The sequence below is a fragment of the Carcharodon carcharias genome, chromosome 12 (genome assembly GCF_017639515.1).
Source record: "Carcharodon carcharias isolate sCarCar2 chromosome 12, sCarCar2.pri, whole genome shotgun sequence".
Lineage (NCBI taxonomy): Eukaryota > Metazoa > Chordata > Chondrichthyes > Lamniformes > Lamnidae > Carcharodon > Carcharodon carcharias.
The window spans coordinates 53,661,175-53,684,627 of NC_054478.1; the positions used below are offsets into that span (position 1 = coordinate 53,661,175).

The 23,453-nt window shown below is 40.2% G+C and overlaps 1 protein-coding gene across 1 annotated transcript in view; it reads left to right on the forward strand.

The window, feature by feature from the left end:
- Positions 1-23,453, forward strand: part of LOC121284675 (inactive dipeptidyl peptidase 10-like) — an 864,551-nt gene that overhangs the window by 800,552 nt on the left and 40,546 nt on the right. The window contains exons 17-20 of the mRNA XM_041200234.1: positions 6,984-7,031; positions 8,403-8,501; positions 16,139-16,208; positions 22,714-22,908. Coding sequence (XP_041056168.1) covers positions 6,984-7,031; positions 8,403-8,501; positions 16,139-16,208; positions 22,714-22,908 — 412 coding nt within the window. The remainder of the gene's footprint in view (positions 1-6,983; positions 7,032-8,402; positions 8,502-16,138; positions 16,209-22,713; positions 22,909-23,453) is intronic.

Here is a 23,453-nt window from a genome sequence, read left to right on the forward strand (position 1 = left end):
TACAATTGATTGGTTCAATGTGCACCAGTGACACCAGGAAATATGCAGTAAAGTCACATATTTCAATGTCTAACAATATCATGTCATTGAAGCCAGGGTGGGAGGTTTTATACAACAGTTTAAAGAGGGAAACCAATGGTTATAGGCTGTAGTGTGTTCTAGTGATGTCCTTTCGGATGTAAATTAATGATGTGGCAAACTATTTTATCAGCTTATTATGTAGAATGCCTAGGTTTTAAACGGTGAAGTTAAATTACACTGGAATTTAATCCGTGATATAAGATTTTCTCCGAGTGCTTTGTCCACCCTCTTTATAAACAGGTCGATGATTTGTTTTGAAAGAGATTTTCTTTTTCCAAATGTTTCCACCCTGTTATTATTAATAAAATGTTCACTGTCTGAAAGTAAAAGAGCCTGTCAGAAGATGTTCTCTGCATTTTTAAATTACTTGATGGTTTGTTAAAGTCCGAGAAGATGCTGGACTATTGTGTCACACTCATTATGCTTTATTCTTTTACAATGTTAAGCAGAGTAATTTAGATTGTTCCTTCCTGAAACAAAGCTACTATTTCCTAATGACAGTGATTGGAATTTTTCATCTTCCCTGTCAACTGCAAACATTTATGAGTTAAGTTATTCTTTGCATTATGATTCCCATCTTGCAGCTTTTAAAAGCATCTCCCTTTACTGCTCAATAAAAATTTAAAAAGCAATACAAATACGAATTGCTGTATGAATGGGACTACAAAATCAGCATGCCTGGTTGCAGAACAACAATTTTCTGATCTATGCTCCCCTCAAGTGAAACACTGAGCACTCTTGTTGCTAGTGGTAATCAAACTAGCTGGATACCTTCATATTCATATTTCATTGCAATTTGGAGCTGTCGTGGAATTAATGGGGATATATATATCGAGCAAGTACTTTTTTATAATAGGGTTGGGCACATCTTGTTCAGTTCTCAAACCAGTCTGAAATCATGCCCCCATGTCTTTCAGTGGAAATACTATCCAACAGTAATGATATGACATGGTCCAGCAACGAGGAGGTGACGAAACCTATTGGGTTTCTGGTCAGGCAAAGTGATTAACGTTTTTTTTTAAAACACACAAACAAAATTTCATAAAATGGTAGAACACTTCAAACAAACAAAAAATTTAGATTTTCTTGCCCTTTAAGGAATGCTTACCATTAATCTTTCTGAGTCACTTCATAATGCCTGTTTGTCTGCACAAATCAGCACTTGATGCGGTAAATTTAGTGACTGACCTTAAAATGCACAGCAAATTTAACCTATAACTTGATGTATTTTAGCGGTTAGATACAAAATTAGGTAAACCAGCAGAAGAGAATCTGAGGACTTGGTCATCAGTCACTAACTTGCTCTAAAAACCTACATACTCCTTAGAGTCAATTCATTAGATTACACTCCAGCACAGAGCTTCACCACATGGGAATGAAGGTCATGGATGAAGCCATTACAGTACAGTACTGATTCTCCAACCTGTGCTCTGTTTATATTACATTGGAAATGTGGTCTTGCTGATCTTAGCCATATATTTGCAGATTTTTTTATGTTGCAAATTTACAAGTGGTGGAACGTAGCATTGTGCACATCGTCACTCCTGTTTGGGATTGGCGGAGGGGTAGGTGCGGAAACTACCTCTTGCATTGCCCAGCTTCTGGTTTTAGCTATATTGCTGTGGGAGGTGGCAAAAAGAATCTAGGTACTTCACCAAAGGAATGGGAGGAAACTAGAGATTTTGGGACCACTCTAACATGTCTCTTTGTGGCCAATTCAGACGTTTACAGAGAACAGTCAAAATGAAAGAGAAAATTAGCTAGTCAGTATCCTAAGGCAGAATAAGGCACGCCGTTGGCGTGCGGGGGCGGGCCTGACACACCGACACATAAAATGACGCGCAGTGACATCGGGCATGCGTCCCAACGCCATCGCGTGTCGTTTTGATATTTCGTTATGCACCAGTGGCGGCTGCGCACCCGCCAAACTGTCAACAGCCTAATAAGGCCATTAAAAAAGCAATTAAAGCTGTTAACCACGCTGCCCATCCAACCTTAAGGTTGGCGGGCAGGTGAAGAGCCCAAGCGGCCTTTATGTTTTTCAGGAAACCTCATCCATGGGCGGGATGAGGTTTCCTGAAGCTTGTATAAAATGATTAATTAAATTTTGCAAAATTCGGAAACATGTCCCAGCTCATGTGACACTGTCACATAATGGTACATGTTTAAATAATGAAACTTTTTAATAAACAAAGTAAAAAATTATCAACTTAATTTCCCTGAGGCAGCTCTGTGCCTCAGGGAGATTGCTGCGCTCTTTCGCACGCATACGCGAAAAAGCGTAGGGCCAGACTCTCTCTCCTCTCCCTGCCCGCACAGATAGCGCTGAATGCTATGGAACCCGTATTACACTGGTCGGGCCTTAATTGGCCCGCCTGTGTAAAATGGCAGCGCGCAGCCGATCGCGGGCAGCGATTGGCTCTGCCCCCGCCTGCTCCTGCCCAGCCTGCCCAACATAGGTAAGATTCAGCCACGAGATAAAATTCAATATATTCACTAGGAGAGAAGGTGCTACAATGCATTCCGGTGAATGAAGTGACTGCATAGCTTGGAAAGTCGTATTCCATCCCTGTTTTCTGAATGAGACTGAAAACTGAATTATTAATTGACCACACTCCAAAAGTGAAACAACGTCTATGTGCCTACAGGCTGGAAGTGACAATAAAGCAAGACATTACTCCCCTTGTAGTTACTCTACCTGGCAATGAAATGGAGACTCACTCTAGCAGGAGAACTGCTAATCTGGGTAGTGACAGGCCCAAATGTGATGAGGTAAATTCTGGCCTTACTTAGCATTTTCCAGATTCTCATAGCACAAACTCACCGTCAAAAAGTTTTGTTTTTTTGAGAAAGCAAAGACTGAATATCAGATATTGCAGCTAGTTTGTTGTGCAGCAAAAATCTTTTGATTTTCAAATTTACATTGTTTCTTTTTGAATCAATCATGCATCCTTCTGTCAGTGACTTTATAGGATGGAAATTATTTGAACACATAAATTGAAAAGTAACAGAATAAAATCCATGCTTTATAATAGGGCTTTGTAAGTTTCAGCATGCAAGCTTAATTAACTTCTATCTTGCAGCTGTAATAGGGATCAATTTTTAAAAATACAGCCTAGACAAAAGACAAACAAATGGAAAAATGCAGGGGTTGAAATCATGCGGTGCATTACTCTTAATGACTGTCTCTACATGTTCTGTAAAATCCCTTTGTCTGCTATGTTTAGAAAGCCATTAACCAATTTGTTTTCAATTAATTTCACTAGTGGAGGGATCCATGTTGTAAAAACACCTAACATGTTCTTCACTGCTATTGTGCAACATTATTCAGTAAGAGTGCCTGATCATCTCCTAAATTAGACAAAAACAAAAATAGCTGGAAAAACTCAGCAGATCTGACAGCATCTGTGGAGAGGAAGACAGAGTTAACGTTTCGAGTCCATATGACTCTTCATCAGAACTAAAGAGAAATAGAAATGAGGTGAAATATAACCTGTTTAAGGGGGGTGGGACAGGTGGAGCTGGATAGAGGGCCAGTGATCGGTGGAGGCAAAGGAAAGATTACCAAAGATGTCATAGACAAAAGGGTGTTGACGGTGGTTATATTAGCTAAAGGATGTGCTAATGGTGACATTAAGGGTAGAAAGCAGAATGAGCAAGTGACAGATAGCCCTAGTGGGGGTGGGATGGGGGGGAAGGGATCAAAATAGGCTAAAAGGTGGAGATAAAACAATGGATAGAAATAAATTTTAAAATAATAATAGAAATAGGTGGGCAAAGAAAAATATATTTAAAATATATAATAATTATAAGAAAAGAGGGGATAAAAAAGGGGGTGAGGATGGAGGAGAGAGTTCATGATCTGAAGTTGTTGAATTCAATGTTAAGTTCGGAAGGCTGTAAAGTGCCTAATTGGAAGATGAGGTGCTGTTCCTCCAGTTTGCTTTGAGCTTCACTGGAACATTGCAGCAGGCCAAGGATGGACATGCAGGCATGAGAGCAGGGTGGTGTGCTGAAATGCCTGTTACAGAACATGTATCATATACATTTCATTGAAAAAGATAGCAGAGCTGATACTACTTTCAACAATACAGGACAAGCTATTTAATGGGCAGAATTTTCTGCCTGTCGGGCGGGCAGGCCCAACCCAATCTCCGGCATTCCGTATTTAGCAGCAGGACCTTATTTCATTATTCTCTCCATTTCCCAGCAACAGACTGCCAGTTTGAGATGCTGGCTGGCTATCAAATGGGAAGGCCTGCGCTCGAAGGTTGTAGCTGGAATATTGTGGGTCTGCGAGGTGGGGCCGCAATTAAGAGAATGCAAGGTGGAAAAGAAGAGCAGAATTCAAGAGGTGTGGTGTGAGTGACTGCCCTTGATAACAAGGCAGCATTTGACCAAGTGTGGAATCAAGGAACCCTGGCAAAATTGAAGTCAGTGGGAATCGGGACAAAAGCTCTCCATTGGTTGGTGTCATACCGAGCACAAGGAGAGTGGTTGTGGTTGTTGGGGGCCAAAGATCTCAGTCCCAGGCTATTGCTGCAGGACTTCCTCAGTGTAGTGTCCTAGACCCAACCACCTTCAGCTGCTTCGTCAATGACCCTCCCTCCATCATAAGGTTAAAAGTGTGACTGTTCGCTGATGATTACACAATGTTCAGCACCATTCACAGCTGCTTAGATACCGAAGCAGTCCATGTCCATATGCAATAAGACATGAACAACAATCAGTTTTGGACTAATAAATGGTAAATAACATTTGTGCCACACAAGTATCACGCAATGACCATCTCTAACAAGAGAGTATCTAGCCATCTCCCCTTTACATTCAATGGCATTACCATCATTGAATGCTCCACTATCAACATCCTTGGGGGGTTACCATTGATCAGGAACTGAACTGGACCTGTGGCCACAAGAGCAGGTCAGAGGCTGGGAATCCTGTGGTGGATAACTCACCTCCTGACACCCCAAAGCCTGTCCATTATCTACTGTGCACAACTGAGGAGTGTGATGGAATAATCTCCACTTGCCCAGATAAGTGCAGCTACAACAACATTCAAAAAGCTCAACATCATCCAAGATAAAGCAGCCTACTTGATTGGCACCCCATTCACCATTAAAAGTATTCACACCTCCCACCACCAATGCACAATCGCAGCACTGTGTACCATCCCCCCTGCAGCGATTTGCCAAACCTCCTTGAACAGCACCTCCTAAACCTGCAACTTCTACCACGTACAAGAACGTGGGCAGCAGATGCATGAAAACACCACCACCTGCAAGTTTCCCTCCATGCCACATATCATCCTGTCTTGGAACTATATCACCGTTCCTTCACTGTTTCTGGGTCAAAACCTGGAAATTCCTTCCTAACAGCACCGTACGTGAACCTACACTACATGGACTGCAGCGGTTCAAGAAGCCGACTCACCACCACCTCCTGAAGGGAACATATTCTAGGCAGCAAATGCTGACTTTGCCAGTGATGCTTGCAATGAAAGCTTTAAAAAAGTATGTTCCAGAAACTTCAATTCATGCTGATCATGGCAGGTCTGCTTGGGGCCACTGTGGGGAAGCAGTTCTGGCTCTCCCTAGTTCACAAGCAGTGCTGAACAAGCACTTACCTGTTGAATTTTGCCCTTCTTGCCTCCCTTGATTCCCTTCCTGCAGACATTAAATGTAAATGTCAGTTAAGATTTGAGGCACACCATCTCTTTAATATATTTAAATAACTGACACACCTCTGGACAGCAGGTTAGTCACCCACAGGGGTGTTCCTTCTGGTTCAGTATGCTAATTACACAGACTGCTGCTGGTCACGATTTTCCCTTCCAACAATTGCAAACTCAATTTCCCCTCTACTACGACCACTGCTGCCATCCTCCCTCATCGTAGCCACTGCTCCCCTTCGTAATCCTGCTACCCTCCTTCCAGATCGTCCTCTTTTCCAAACACTGCTTTCCTGGCCATCGCCACTCTCCTGGCTGCGCCCCCTCTCCTGGTTGTACCTTCCAACTCCCAGTAGCTCCCTGTTTTAAACATCCACTCCTCTCATTGCCAGTTGACCCTATCTACCAATTGTCCCCCTTCCTGGCCAGTTCTCCCAGTCCTGTTAACGGCTTACTTGGTGACACAGAGGCCCAATCTTCAAGGCCTCTTCTTCAGCGAGCTGCCTGCAGCGTCCAGATCAAGGTCCAATATTAGGTATATCTGAGGCCTATCCATTCAGGTGCAGGGATCATCCCAATTTTAGATGCAAGCAAATATTTCTGTCAACTATCTTATACCAGTAGTGATATTTTCTACTTGTTTTCCACTTGCTCTGATTGACATTAATGAGGCAGTAATTACCTCAAAATGGGGTCAGGATCCTTACTTCCCCTTAACCTTAACTCTGTAGCCACCTCCATTTTGAAAAGGGCCAATGTCAGAAGTCCATTGCAGCTGCCAGCTTCAGCTTGTAGGCCTTTGTAATATGCACGTGATGTATAAAGGACCCTAAATGCATTTTAGGTTGGTACTGGTTGAAGCTTGTTTTTTTTCAACTTTAACTTCTAAAGTTTGCACCGTAAAAAGATAAAGTTTGAAAATAGTTGTGTTTCTACCTTTGTTTCCAAAATACAGGAGTGTTATGTTATGAATCGTGTGATTACATAAATTAATATAAGGATCATATTAGTATGGTTATGCTTGCAAACCTTGTAAAATGAAATGTACACCCATAAATTATGACCTTCCTTGTTTCCTTGATATTACTTCTGATCAGAAGATAAAATGTTTTGTGAGGACTATCAGGATTCTATCAATTCCACCTTACAAAGCAGAGAAGCATATAAAAGAATTAAACCAATATTGTAGAATATTAGAATAATATTTTCTTATATTCTATGTTTCATTCAGGTCCAAATATACCAATGGTCTCTGTCCATAGCATAAGCAATCCAAACAGTAAGTACATAACTTCTCAACTATAAAATTCATTTACTTAGAACCATTTAAGAATTCTTTGCTAATGGGCATTTAGTACATTACTCATTTGACCATAAACTCATAAATACTTTTCAATGCAAATAAACCCATTGAATCCAAAAAGAGCAAGTGAAACCCAATTATTATATAGTAAAAGCAGAGCTGAAGAGCTTACATTATGTGTAGTTCTTGTTGGTATGCAGTGGAGAAATGTCACTGCATCATAAAAGATGTCAGGCCATCTCCTCTGTCCCTCAACTTTGTTCTGGAGGAACATTGTTTTTCAATATGGCTGTTGAGATGTGGTGTTTAGATTGGATTTGCCTCACTGCCAGCTGTGTTTGTAAACAAATGAGAAAAGATTTGCAAAGTAGCTTTTTGTTGAAGATTATCCCTATAGATGTCAAGAATGTAACCCAGTTTTCTGGTGAAAACTGCAGAAGCAGCAGAGTAGGTGTGATCAATTTTTAGTGATATTAACTTTCCTCATTTTAAAATTTACAAAGGATTGCCTTGATCTCAGAGTTGAAGTTATTTACATGAAGGCATGAGTGGAGCGGAGGAAAAAAATCAAGTGGAAATGTTCTTTTTGATGGTATAGGATGTTAGCTTTCTGTTGCCAGCCACAAAGTTATTAATTGTCCATTAGAAGTGCAAACTAAATCTTTCATTTGTTTTTAATTTAAGTACCTCAGTTTCATCAGTCTTGGTTCAGTTGGTAGCATGTTTGATTTTTGTGTCAGAAGGCTGTGTGAGTTTTAAGCCTCAGGCCAAAAACTGAGTGCGTAACCTATGTTGGCACTTCAGTGCAGTACTGAGGGACTGCAGTACTGTTAGAGGTGCCATCTTTCAAATGAAACATTGTTAATTTCACGCCTCTTGAAGTTTATCATTAAATTCAGAATCAATAATGTTAGCGTAGTATTACTGTCACTCGGATAAAAGTGACAGGACTGGTTTCCTTGTCATCTTCGAATGAAATGTATTGCCTTGAATAATGAGAGCAAGACTGGGTCATAAAATGAGATTAATGTAAGGTGAAACCAAATTAACAAATTTCTATCACTAGATAATGCATTAGTAAATAAAAAAAATATAAAAGGTTCAATTTTTTGTGAATTGTTCTCATAATTTTATTAACCTTGTGGTTAGAGTTGCATGGGCCTATTAAGTGAGTTTCTATTGTGATATTTTACTGTCAATCATAAAAGTGCTGTATCCTGAGTGCTGTAATAAAAGTGATGTACTTGGTAATAGTGTTGCAATGTTTAGTAACCTAGATTGGTACAAAAACTGTCATGCTTTTTATGATGCATAAACAAACTTATTTATTTCATTTTTATTATATAGACTCCTACATACTGGAAAATAATGCTGCCCTGCATGAATGTATCAAAGGAAAAAGGATCCACAAACCAGAATACAAGACTGTTCATATTGCTGATTATGGTGCGTTCATTATGTTTATTTTATCTCATTTAATTATGTAGCAATGGGTTGCACAATCTAGCTGCTACAATTTGTTGCTCTTGTGGCTACTAAGAAGTGTCCAATGAAGATAAAAATTAAAAAACAAAACCAACAAGGTTCCATGTAATCTGAAAAAACACACAACAAAATTCAGTATTGTAGAGCACAGAATAATAAGTATATGTGAGTTACCAAAATCCACAATAAAGTACATTCAGCATGAAGTTCTATTAGGCCCTAATAAAATCTCAATTTTTCTCATAGAAATGCATAATTGTAGATTTTACTTCAAATATTTTGGAAGGTATTCAGCTGGAAATTTCCCACTTTGCAGTAATGCATTCTAAAGTGGGCAGGACCATTGGCAAATCTTATGCCTACCTGAAACAGATGGGTATTTCATTTTAACACTAATTTGAAGGGATATTGTGTATGTTGTATATGAATTGTATGTTTAATTGTGTGGAGATGGTGGGCATTAACTGGGGACTCACTTGTGCTCCTATAAAAAGGGACAGACTGAAACTGTTAGTGGTTGCTTAGGAGGTGCAAATTTGTAGTGCAAGCCTGTAAAGAAATGCTTATAAAAGTGTGTAAAGATAGGCTCCAATTCTATCCTTCATTGCCTGACTTCATGGATTAGAACGTGGTAGCAGATAATGTTAAAAATTCAAGTTAAAAAAAAGCTAAACTTCCAATTACCATTGAGAAAAATAACAGAAAACATGTTTAAATTGTCAGGGCAATATTACCCTCCAAAGTTCTCGGAGTTTGAACCATACCCACTTAATTCTTTCACTGGCCATATGTGGACACAAGTTACAACTCTACCAAAGAAGAAATAAGTCTTCATCTTGGCATTGTCACTTACTACAACAAATAAAATCAGAACTAAAGCATTTTGTGGGTAGGACCAATTAGCTCAGTTGGTTAGAATGTGATGCTCAATGAAGGTACAGGTTCAATCCCTGTAACCAGCTGTAGTTCTTGGACCTGCCTCTTCTACTTGCCCCGTTGTGATGTCATGGCATCATTGAGTAATGATTGGACAATGAGAATGTTACATGAAGAGTGAGAGAGAGAAAGTATTTTGCAAAATGGATGCCGTTTAGTTGAATAGTGATAAAGGTTTGGACCTTCTATTCAAGTTTCTGGATGAAAGCCTCAAGAAAAATGATCTGGGAAGCATGGTCAGAATTTGATAGCTTTCAGAAAACCGATTCCGCGAAAGAATACATGAATTTTAACAGATTATATAAAAGGTTGACAATGTTCAATTTTAGATCTTTGGATCAGTACTAGGGCTTAAATTAGTGGATTGTTCTAGGGTGTCTCAGATGTACAGGCTCCTGGTCCTAACTGGTGTGCAATTCTCAGAGAAGGATACTCTTTTGGAATAAATGCCTGCTGCCTTAAAATATTCCTGGAGAAACAGTCATTACCTTCAGCCTTCATGGAACAAATGAAATATTCTGTAGTGACACAAAGAACAGAAGACTCAATGATTTCCAGATTTTGAAATGCTCAAGCGTCAATAGAACAGAAGGCTTAAAGCAGACAGAATGAGCATGGAAATGCCTTTAGCAGATCTGGCTGTTAGAGCAGAAGAGAGAATGTGAACAACAATAAATGGTGAATGAATCCCAGGAATATTGAATAAGTGCTCCAGATGTGACTTAAAGTGTCATGATGCTGTGAAATGCCAAAAGTGAAGGGGCAAGGTCCAAGAAATGACAAAGGGTGAAGAAAATTCTGAAGAAGATGATGAAGATAAAGTTTAATCTGAACAAATTGTACTGCTGAAAAAGCGATTTAGTCTTGTGATGAGTGTGCTAGTCCTGGACTTTAATTATGCATTTTCCTACTTTATAACTGTGACAATGCTTCACAAGTACTTCCTTGGCTGTAAAATACTTTGAGACATCCAGTGGTTATGAAAAGTGATTTATAAATGCAAGTCCTTTTTGTATCAGTTGGTGTTTATAATTCCACAGTATGTGGAACTGATTGATTGATGTGTTGACTCACCATGTGGTGAGGTTCCCCACAAGGTTAAGGAATGTAAAAATACTACTTGCTTTAGGTTTGGTATGTTTAATTGTATGCAGGTGCTGTGCTCCTACAGAAATGAAGTAACTGAAACTGTGAAGGCTAGGTTAGGGGATGCATGTTTGTAATGTGTATCACTTTAAATAAAATGTGATAAAAGTGTGTAATGATTAGGTTCCAGTTCTATCCTTCACCACCTGGGCTTCATGCACTAGAACATATAGTATACTAATAATTTGAGCTGTGACATGCGTTAAGCATTGTATGCTGGGAGAAAAAGATTATTTTAGACCTTTGGCCCCTAAAGCTCCCTACTGCTGGGGCTTGCATTGTAACATTTCTGCGTCTGTTATAGACTAATTGAAGGAGATTGACTTCTATGATTAGTTAACCATATCCATTATCATTTGTATCATGCAACTAACAGGATTGTAGAAGATGAACTAGATGACCTTTAGTCTTTTCTTCATCTAGCATTACCTATGTTTCTGTGTCTAAGGGGCAGAACAAAGTACCTCCTTATCTGAACAAGGTATCTTTGCCTGGAATTTCCAGAGAGGTTCTACTGATCTCTTCCCATGACTTTGGCAGAAGATCGGCAGAAACCCCAGAAAAACAGCATTATTAGCCAGAAGCACCATTTCTCTGGGGCTCTTACTAAAGTTACAGTGCTTGGATGTCTGTAGTACCATGAATCAGGCACATTGACCTCCAGGAACAATATCCCAATTTGTATTCACATGGAATGGTACTCCACTCCCCGAGCCGCATCTTGCTAAATTTATCCATAAATTAGCAAGATCATTCAGAAAGGCCATGAGGCTGGTTTGCATATGAAATGAAAATCTATCAACACAGGTTTCTCCTTTGAGGATGAGGTTAGGGCATATTGTTGGGATAGAGTGAGGTTTATCCTCCAGGCAGCATGCGTTAAGCATGACCTTAGATTGCTTGTGATAATACTCATAAAATGTGCTATTCATTGCTGCGACCTTAAATAAAAGAGGAAGCAAAAATTAATTTTAAAGAAATAAAATGGAGAGCCAGAGCAGAAATCAATTCACAGCAGATGTCTCATTATAACCCTTTAAGTATGTGATATGACAGACACAGTCAACAAATGAAAATAGAAGTCTACAGCAACCAGAAGAATTGACTGGAGGGCCAGATGAATCAGTTAGTTCTGTAGATTATTTTTAAACAATTTTCTTGTTGAACACTGCTATCATTCTCACCATTTTGAAAGACTTCACATGTCTGCTTGTATTGTGAGCATCTATATTTAAATTGGATTAATTGTCACTTATTGGTAATTACAGATTCTTTTGTTTCACACCCAGCATTTATAGTATTTCTCACATATATTAGCTCACTTTGCACAGTACTTAGTTTTATTGCATTTGTTTTGTGAAATTGATGTAGTTTAGTTTTCATTTCTATTCTGCTGTGATATTTTTTGCATTTTAGATTTCCTTACTGCAATTCAGCAATTCATTCATTTGTTTAGAATTGTATAATTCGACAGAAGTGGAAAATAATTGGGATGACTGACAGGTCAGATTGTCCTGCACTGCACTGTTATAAAGCCTAAGCATGATCACAGAATGGATATTTTCCTAAGTAACATTAAAAAAAAGGTTTGCAACCTTGCACCCTCAATTGTTTAAAGCTGTGACCAAAGCAATTTCCAAAATGAGAGTTCCAAAGAAGTGTCATGTTAGACACAAAATGTCAACTCTTTCTCTCATCACAGAAACTGCCAGACCTACTGTGCTTTCCAGCACTTGCTGTTTTTATTTCAGATCTCCAGCATCTGCAGTATATTGCTTTTATTCTAAATGAGATTGCTGCTTCAGCCAAATCAATATATTTTTACCAGGAAATAAGTGCTGTCTTGCTATAGCTATTTTCATCAAACAGGAATGTAAGAATGCCCACTCAGGATGCTAGTCACAAAACAGCACAAATTGCTGCCTCCCCCCACTCCACTTTGGTGTTTTTTCCAAATATTATTTGTCAATCTGTTTCCATGATGCACAATTTGAAGTGCAGAATTGACCATTGCATTTCAAAATACTTTAATATATGTGAAACCTTAGCTTGCTTGACAGTACAGTATGCAATTTCTCCAGTTTTATTGTACTCTGATCAGATTTAAAGTTACAATTTATCTTATCACTATTATGATCATCATTATGCCTCCTTCTGTGCCATAAGTTTTCTATATTTTCTAAATTTCTAAAAAGGAGGAATGTGCAGGGATATGGGGAGAGGGAGGGAGATTGGCAGTATGTGAATTACTTGTTAGGAGAACCAGCAGAGACATGATGGGCCAAATGGCCTTCTTTGCTGTAACGATCTATGGCCTGAATGTTCCCCGCGTTGAGCGGGCCGGGGGCCGTGGTGGAGCTGACCGCCACTCACGATTGGCTTTGCACCGCCATTTCACGCAGGTGGGCCAATTAAGGCCCACCCAGCATAATACGTGAGCGGTAGAGCTCAATGCTACCAGGAGAGGAGGGGCCAGCGCTCTTTCACAGAGCTGCCTCAGGGAGATTGAAGTGCTTTTTTAATAAATAAATAAATGGAATAAAAATTTAATGAAACATGTCCCCTCATGTGACTGTGTCACATGAGATGGGACATGTTTTTATATTTCAGAAAATTTTTTTATTCAATTTGTTAAAACTTTAGGAATCTTCATCCTGCTCGTGGATGAGATTTCCTAAAAAACGTAAATGCTGCTTGGCCTTTTCGCCTGCCTGCCAACCATTAGGCAGAGAGATAATGAATGTGCTGGCTATGATTTTCCAAAATTCCCTAGATACAGGAATGGTCTCACTAGATTGGAAGTTGGCAAATGTTATGCCACTTCTCAAAAAAAGAAGGGGAGAGAAAACAATGAACAGGCCAGTCAGTCTAACATCAGTTGTTAGGAAAATGCTAGAACCTATTATTAAGGAGGCCTTAACAATGCACTTAGAAAAGCAACGTATTATTAGAACAAGTCAACATGATTTTACTACAGGGAAATCCTATTTGACAAATTTATTGGAGTTTTTTGAGGATGTAACTAGTGAGGCAGATAAAGGGGAACCAGTAAATGTAATATGCTTGGATTTGAAAATGTCTTTCGATAAGATGCCACATAAGAGATTAATGAGCAAGATAAGAGCTCATGGAGTTGGGGTAAAATTTTAGCAATGGTAGAGAATTTGTTAATGGATGGAAAGCAGAGAGTGGGCGTACATGGGTCTTTTTCAAGTTGGCAAGGAGTGAATAGTGGAGTATCACAAAGATCAGTGCAGGGGCCTCAGCTATTTACAATCTATATTAATGATTTAGATGAAGAGACAGAGCGTCATGTATCAGTGCCTGCTGATGATTCCAAGCGAGGTGAGAAGGTAAGCTGTAGAGAGGACAGAGAGGCTGCAAAGCAATATATACAGGTTAATTGAGTGGGCAACAAGATGGCAGATGGAGTATAATGTCAGGAAATGTGAAGTTATTCACTTCAGTCAGAAGAATAGAAAGCAAAATATTCTTTATTTGTTGTGAAACTTCTAAGTGTTGATGTTCTAAGAGACTTGGGTGTGATCATAGAAATGCAGAATGTTAGCATGGAGGTGCAGCAAGCAAATAGGAAGGCAAATGGTGTGCTGTTTTATTGCAAGAGGATTAGAGTACGAGAATAAATAAGTCTTGCTACAATTGTACAGGGCTTTGGTGAGACCACATCTAGAACACTGTGTTCAGTTTTAGTCTCCGCATTTAAGAAAGCATATACTTGCATTGGAGGCAGTACAGCGAAGGTTCACTAAATTGGTCCCTGGGATGAGTGGGTTGTCTTATGATGAATGGCTAAGTAAATTGGGCTTATATTTTCTGGAGTTTAGAAGAATGAGAGGTGATCTCATTGAAACCTGCAAAATTCTGAAGAGGCTTGATAAGGTAGATGCTGAGAGATTGTTTCTGCTGGTCAGAGAGTCTAATACACAGGGGCACAGTTTCAGGATAAGGATCTGACCATTTATGACTAAGATTAGGAGAAATTACTTCGCTCAAAGGATTGTGAATCTTAGGAATTCTCTACCCCAGAGGCTTTTGGATGGTCCATCATTGAACACATTTAAGGCTGGGATAGACAGATTTTTGGTGTCTCAGGGAATTGAGGGATATGGGGAGCAGGTGGGAAAATAGAATTGAAGCCCAAGATCAGCCATGGTTGTATTGAATGGCAAAGTAGGCTCAAGGGCCATATGGTTTATTCCTGCTTCTTTTTCTTGTGGGCTGCATTTATTCTTGAGTTGAAACATTAAAAATGAATTTATGGTGCATAATGGACTTCTCAATGTAGTTTTACTTTAGTAAAAAAAAGGCATGTTAGTTGCAGAGTTCGGTGATCACTAACAAATCAAATCTAGGATGTGATTTCCTCTCCGCAAGATGCGTCATACTGACACTACTCATACTCAAGTGGGGGGGTGGGGGGGTGGGTGGGGGAGAGAGAAGGTTCTCAAAATGACTAATGACAGCAGTAAATAATATCTGCATCAACAAATAATACTTGACAAGAAGCCAAATGGAACATAGGACCTTATAAATTATATAGATTTTTCTTTTCCCACCTACTTCCATTATTTTTAAATATTTTTAAATCTCTTATGCTCTCCCCACCCCCACTAGAGCTATACCTTGAGTGTCCTACCATCCATTCCTAATTAGCACATTCGTTTAGATAATATCACCAACTTTAACACCTATGTGTTCTTTTGTTCTATTGTTGGTGACATCTTTTGATGATCTGCTTCTATCATTGCTTGTTTGGCCCTACAACCACACCAACTCCCTCCACTTCTCTCTCTCCGCCCCCCCCACACACCTTAAACCAGCTTACATTTCAACTCTTTCTTGTTATTTAGCTCTCTCTCTCTCTCTGCTCCCCCCCACACACCTTAAACCAGCTTATATTTCAACTCTTTCTTGGACTCAAACTCAAGTTCTGTCGAAGGGTCATGAGGACTCGAAACGTCAACTCTTTTCTTCTCCGCCGATGCTGCCAGACCTGCTGAGTTTTTCCAGGTAATTCTGTTTTTGTATAGGACCTTATCATATGTGCAAAATATTAGCCAGAGATCTAAGACACATTCACGCTTGCTGTCCAGGAAAAGCCCCTTGGATAACAGGAAACACACATTCCTTTTCCTGAACCCAACAGGGAAAAATATCCCGATTTTCCCCAATAACGTCTTTCCATTACTGTGACCTCAGTAACAGATGGCTCTCATTTAATTTTCACTTGCCATGACAAGGAAAAACCTGGAAAAAATATAAGATTGTGAATTACATAGTTATTTTATGACGAGTACTAATGTCTGTTTTAAACTGTTTTTTTCATTGCTAATTCCTCCTATCACACTGTCTGTAATTGTAAACAGTTGTTTACACGCATCGTGAGGAAACTTGTTTCAGATTTCATGAATATTAGCCAAACATAAATGTGATGTTTATGTGCGATTTCCTTTGAAACAATAACTCTGAACACTGCTTGTACTTTTTGTTCTCAGAACTCATTCTGCAGTTGTTGTATCCTGAGGGCTTTGATGAAAACAATCAATATCCTGTTCTGCTGGTTGTGTAAGTAATCCTGTCACTTAAGATTCAAAATCGCTGCTGACAAATACATCACTAAGTTATAGCCACACAATGCTTATTTCACTCTTAAATACTATGGGTTAGATTTTATTTTCCCCCAAGCCCCTGCGGCGGGTTTGCCAGAGGAGAGGCCTGTAAAGTATCATGAGTGCCATCATACCCGGCCAAACTGCTCGCAACACTATTTCACCTGTGGGTGGTGGGGGTGGAGGGTGGTGTGGGGCAGCCAACCCACCTGTGGGCCAACTGAGGCCCCTAAGTGGCCAATTAATGTCAATTTAAGGCCTCATCCACAGCCCCTAGGCACACGCCAAGCATCCAGCTTCCAAGAGCGGGCTGGTGATGGGCAAGGGGAGCCCATCCTTAATGGGCTACCTGGGTCCATCAGTGGACACTCCATCCACCATGCCTTCCACCCCTGGCCTGTTTACCCTGGTCCCCAACTCACTTGGTCCCCTTGCCGAGGCCTCCCAACCCGGTCCCCGTGAGATCCCCAGAGCTACCTCCGATCCTGGCTCAAATGTAGGATGACTTCCTGCAGACCTTGCTGCAGTACTGGCAGTGGCCACCATCCCCTGTGGCACTGCCAGTGCTGGACAGCTCTCTGCCTCTGATTAGCTGGCAGCTCTCCGAGGCAAAACTTCCTGGTGCTGAGGGGCAGAAGTCCCATCCCAAGCCAATCAATGGCCATTTGGCCAATAAATGCCTATGGGACGAGCCTGTCAATTGGAGGGGGACCTGCCCCCAGATTTTACACTTGGGGTGGAGGACCACCACCCCCAATGTAAAATCCAGCCCAATGAGCTTGGCATCCCAATGTTTGCTAAACTTAGTGAAATAGTTGATATGTGCAAAGATAGTTGAAATGTTGGAAGGAATTGTCGATTGCTTTGGACAATCCTACCATCAAAAAAGTGAATAAGGAATTACTGAAAGACAGAAAAAAAAGGCAATTTAATTAGTTATGGTCTTGTTCAAGATCATTCATAAAGCTAGTGATTTGTCACAGCATGGCATTCCATGATTTTGTAATTTTACCTGATTTGGCTTCTATGTAGCATGATTATTTTAAATATAGCTTTTTATGGCATTATCTTTTAAAATCTGCTGCTCGCAATATAATAGCACATTGTTTCTGTTCAAATAATTATCTAATATCCTCTTGAATACCTTGATTGAACCTGCCTCCACCACACTTCCAGGCAGTGCATTCCAGACCCGAACCACTCGTGTGAAAAAGTTTTTTCAAAGTAAGGGTACTTACCCACCACAAAGCCACTACACACACCAGAAAAAGTTAGGGCTTGTCCATTTAAGTGAAAATGAAATTTTAATGGTATGGTATGCATTAATTACCGCCAAACAACCTGTCTGACACTGGCAAACCTAATGTCTCATCCCTTCAGATTTTAATCATTGTTGGAGATTTTAAAAACTTAAAATGTGAAAACAAAAACTTTTTTTAACGTTTTATTTTTGTTTCTTTTATATTTCTCTCTTAATCCCATCCTTTCTTCATTTTGTTTTCTGTACATGATTTTACATTCTAATTACACTTTATGATTTAGTATGGATTCTTCAATAACCTGGATTTTGCAGTCAGCAGCAAAACAAGGATGCTCACCACTGACCTCATAGAAAGCTGCGGACAAAGATCTAGGGGAAAATTTTCTCCCTTGATCGGCTGTGCGCCGCCATTTTATGTGGGCGGGCCAATTAAGGCCCGCCCAGCATGATGTGCACCCAGAAACGTTGTGCACAGAGCTGCCTCATGGAGATTACTTTGATTTTTAAAAATTTTAATAAAGGAAAAAAAAATTAAAGACATGTCCACTCGTGACAATTATTGAAAATTTCTATAAATATTTTAAAACTTCATGAAACCTCACCCCGCCCATGATAAGTGCAAAGGCTGCTGGGGCTCTTCATCTGCCCTCCAACCTCAAGGTTGGACGGGCGGCTCAGTTAATTATTTCAATTGGAATTTAAATGACCTTAATCGGCCTTTGACAGTTCATCGGGCGCTCAGCCGACTCCAGTGCACGTCCACTGAACTGAATATCTGAATGACACCCAGTGACGTCAGGAAGCACACCTGATGTCACCGCGCATCATTTTACACATCGGCAAGCGGGGTCAGGCCCCACTCACCGACCCGAAGATTCTGCCCCAAGCGATTCTGCGATGTGGTTTTTCACCTTTCCCAGCAGCTATTTAAATCTGGCACTGTGTTAAGTATATCACCAAGCATCCAGCAGCAGTGACACCAATAAGCAGATAAGCAGCAAATCACATTGAAGTATTCTCACAGACATCAAACCAGGAAGTTAAACACTTAATATCTTTCACTTTTAATAACTTTTCAACTAGTGAAATAACTGATTACTTTTGGATGAAAATGAAAATAAAATAAGATAAACAAACATTTTTTAAAAATAAAATATGTTCATAATATGGAGAATTTTATTTTCTAATGGAGAAATTTGCCATTCAACAATTATAAAATTAGCTTTGCAGTAATTTGTTTAGCGGTAATTAGTACACTATTAAAATCATAGTAACACTCTTTCAAAAAGGTGCAACTTTTTCAAAAGGAGAATTTTCCTCCTGTTGGGGGGGTTGTGCGGGTGGGGGCATGCCCGGACCCGATCAGCGCCCCCGATCAGGTCCACGCCACCATTTTATGTGATCGGGCCAATTAAGGCCCGCCCAGTGTGATGTGCACCCAGAAGTGCTGTGCGCTCCCTGTGCGGTCAGTGGGGGGGTGGTTCCCTGAGTTGGGGCCTGGGCGCAGAAATCTCCCTGAGGCATCTTGTGCCTCAGGGAGATTAGTTTAAGTTCCCAAAATTTTAGTAAAGAAAAGAAAAAAATTTAAAAGAAAAAAATGTCACATGAGCTGGGACATGTCAATGAATTTTTATAAAAATTTTCATTCAATTTATAAATGCTTCATGAAACCTCATCCCGCCCGTGGATGAGGTTCCATGAAAAATGCGAAGGCCGCCTGGGCTCTTCACCTGCTCGTCAACCTTAAGGTTGGACGGGCAGCTCAGTTTATTCGTTTAATTGATATTTAAATGGCCTTAATAGGCCTTTGACAGTTTGGCGGGTGAGCAACCGAGTCAGCTGCATGCCCGTCGAACTGAAAATCTAAATGACACGCGGTGAGGTTGGGACACCGGCCCGATGTCACTACGTGTCATTTTACGCCTCAGCGAGAGGCCCCGCCCCCACTCACCAAGCCGAAGATTCGGGCCCAAGGGTTTTTACACCAAAACCAGCAGTATAAACGTGAAAGTTTTTGTCAATTCACTGATTGTTTAGAGATTGCATTTATGGGTGAATCTCGACAGGATCCCCTGGAGGAACATAGAATTACTGACAGCAACTTCTGGATCTCTGCATTATTCTGTGGACTCCCAAAGCTGCTGACAGTTTCAGTGGAATAACAGTGCTGAACGCTGACTGTTCTAGCACCATTGTCACTGCATCATCAGGGCCCAGTTGGATTTGGTGAGGAGACACAGCATTTCTTGCTCTGTTCATGGTAACTTGTGGAGGGCACTGTTCATTCACTGCTGATCACAAAATCTAAGGCCATTGTGTTATTAATGATAATGTAAAATCAAAACATTATCATGAAGATCAGCTGGTATAGGGCAGGATCTATAGGTTAGCGAGCAGGAGGCGGGGCCCGCTTGTCGACATGTAAAATGACGTGGGATGACATTGGGCGAAACTCCCGACGTCACTCTGCATCATTTCCATTTTCAGGTCGGCAGGCCTGCAGCCAAGTCAGCTGTGCGACTGCTGACCTGTCAATGGCCTATTGAGGCCATTAATAAAATAATTTAGGTAATTGACAGGGTTGTCCATCCAACCTTAAGGTTGGCGGGCAGGCCTTGAGCCCTGGTGAGCTTCAGAGAAAGCATGAAACCTCTTCCATGCCTTAATTGGCCCGACCACGTAAAATGGTGGCACGCCCCCAATCGGGGGTTCCAATCGGAGGTGCACCTGCCCGCGCCCACTCCTGCACTTCCCATAGTGTATGTGGTGCTGGTATAGTGGCATTGTTACCGGACGAGCAATCCAGAGGCCCAGACTAATCGTCCGGAAACATGACTTCAAATTCCACCACAGCAGTGGAGCAATTTAAATATATTTACTTAATAAATTCAATTCATTAATAAATCTGCAGTACAATGCTGGTCTCATTAATAATAAACATGAAACTGCCAGATTGTCATAAAAACCATCTGGTTCACTAATGCCCTTTATGGGAGGAAATCTGCCGTCCTTTCCCATTGTGGCCTACATGTGACTCCAGACCCACAGCAATGTGGTTGACTCTTAACTGCCCTCTGAAATGGACTAGCAAGACACTCAATTCAAGGGCAATTAGCAATGGGCAATAAATGCTGACTTGTCAGCAGTGCTCATATCCCAAGAATGAATTAATGAAAGTTGTAGCTTAGTCATTATACATTGTACTGCTATCTGCAGCCATCATGGTAAAGTACTCACAGACCCAGTACAATGGATGTTTCAGCCTTTGATCCTTGATTTCAAACTATCTCAGAATATACTACTTGTTTTGATTGAAGTTAAAAAAAAACAGAAAATTCCATTCAAATCATTATACCAGGTTTCTACCAATGCAATTAGCTATTTTCAAATTCACAATTTTTTTCTCAGCATTAGGTAAAACTGTCTCATAATTTTTAGGTAAATTTCTAACCTTAGTCATCAATGATAAACTCGAGTTGCATTATAAATAAAAGCAGAAAGTACTGGAAAAACTCAGCAAGCCTGGCAGCATCTGCAGAGAGAGAAACGGAGTTAACGTTTTGAGGCCAATACTTCTTCAGAACTGTTCTGTCCACAGGTGCTGCCAGACTGGCTCACTTTTTCTTGCACTTACTGTTTTTATTTCAGATCTCCAGCATTCATATTGTTTTCCTTTTATTCAAGTTGCATTATGTAGTTACAGAGTCACAACAAAAGGTATTTTTCTCCAGTTGAGACCTGACGTTGTAATTGGAATACTATGAAGATAAATAGTACAGAAGAGTTTACTGTTAAAAAGCAAGGTGTTGTGGTCATTTATTGGTATATTTAAACAAAGCGGAGTAGGAGGTGAAGAGCACAAATGAGGAATACAGAAGCACAAGTGAAAAATATTCTAATCAAGTGCTCCCCATTTGCTATCTCACATCAGTCCACTAACTGGCCAGTGAAGAAATAGTACTTGAAGAACCTCAGGTTATGACTAAATTGAGTGGAATATGTAATGAAAGGAAGAAAGGACATGCAACAATATAGCACGTTTACAACCTTGTGATTTCCTAAAGTGCTTCATAGCCAACTTTTGAAGTGTATTCACTGTTGTAATAAAGGGAAGTAGAAAAGCAAATTTGCACACAACCAGATCCCACAAGCTGCAATGAGATAATGACCAGATAATCTGTGTTTTTAGTGAGTGTTGGCTGAGGGATAAATATTGTCCAGGCCACACAGGACTTCACTGCTCTTCTTTTATGCTCACCAGAGAGAAAGAGAACAGATCCTAGGTTTATAGTTTAATCCGAGAGACAGCCCTACCAACAGTGCAGCTCTCCCTCAGTACTGCATTGGAGTATCAACCTAGATTTTATGTTCCTGACACTGGAGTAGAATTTGAAGCCACAACCTTTTGACTCTGAGGAGAGAGTGATTGCACTGAGCTGCGTCTGACAACTGTCCACGGGATTCATCCCACTGGTGAAAGTTAAAATTTAACCCAGGATGAAGGGCTTTTAGTATCAGGTGGACGGCCTGGTCCATCTCAAGAGTCAAGCTTCATCAACAGTGCACAGGTGGAGCTGCATGTCCTCAAGCAGGCCTCAGGCCTGCACAGTCTCAGGCCAGCAAAAAGGTACTTCCAGACTCCATTTAAGCAGAGGGATGACGAGATCAATGGAGTTAGGGGGAGCCCAGAGTGACCTGGACCAGATTATTCTTGTGGAGCCCAGAGATTTCTTTGGGCCTCACAAAAATAGTTTTAGACCTAACTTTTTGGGAACACTTTCTCTTGGCTGGTAGATGTGAAGGTAGCTGACATCAATAAAAGCTGATATCTTTCCTCCATTTCTGTGGTGTACTCATAGAACAATCTTAAACTGTAGGCAAATCAAAATTTATGGCTGTAATGTAGACAGAGCTATAGTTTGACCTGAACAGTGATCTCAGGTAGAAAGTAGTTTATTCTGCCAAGACACATGCTAAACTAGTTGTGGTTAAGATAGATAGACATATTCCTTGCCTGGCTATCAAAGTATTGCCATAGAGCTTTGTACGATCTAAATTAGATAATGATCTAAGTTGCTTATAAGAAAACAATAATGCAGTTTCTTTATGAAATCTTTCCGGGTTTTTAAATCTCAATGCTTTACATAACAAGCTAAAGGAATGTCGATAATAATTACCATTCTCGTATTGGTATTTGCAGTGACGGAGCCCCAGGGAGCCAGCTGGTTACTGATAAGTTTTGGATTGACTGGGATTCAGTACTTGTCAGCTCTGATAATGTCATCCTTGCTCGCTTTGATGGCCGTGGGAGTGGTTTTCAAGGGCTTAAAATTCTGCAGGACATCCATCGAAGGTTGGGGACAGTGGAAGTCAAAGACCAAATTACAGCAGTGCAGTATGTATTTAAATGTTTGTTGGATTGTTTTTCTGCCTTTCAATCAAGGTTCACTGTCTTCAATAAAAAAAATTAAGCAAAATTTTATCTGTTGAAGCATAGGGATGTATAAAAGGAGTGAATGTTATTTTTTCCTTTGATGATGTGAAGGGATTATGTGATTTGGTACAATTTATATCATTGCATTGCCTGCTTTACAAAGCATTTTCTTTTTATTTACACTTTTTCATAAGTTCAGTGCTCATTTCAACCAAAATGCATTTGCATATTTTTTTTTGTTTCGAAAGATTGACTCCCACTCTAGCTTTAATTGTGATTTCTCATCAAAAAGGAAGTTGCTTAAGTCTATGAAAAATGCATATTTTTAATGTTGCATGAAGTGTAATTTTGAGTTACTCATTTTGATAATATGTTCTTTGCAGTCTATGATCTCTTTTGACTTTTCCATCCCATCTCATCATCCCAACATGAGTGTCCTTAATTGAGAGAAGTCAGGAATTCTCATTGCAGAGAGTTTTCTCTTGCTGCCAGTCTTACAATTAACA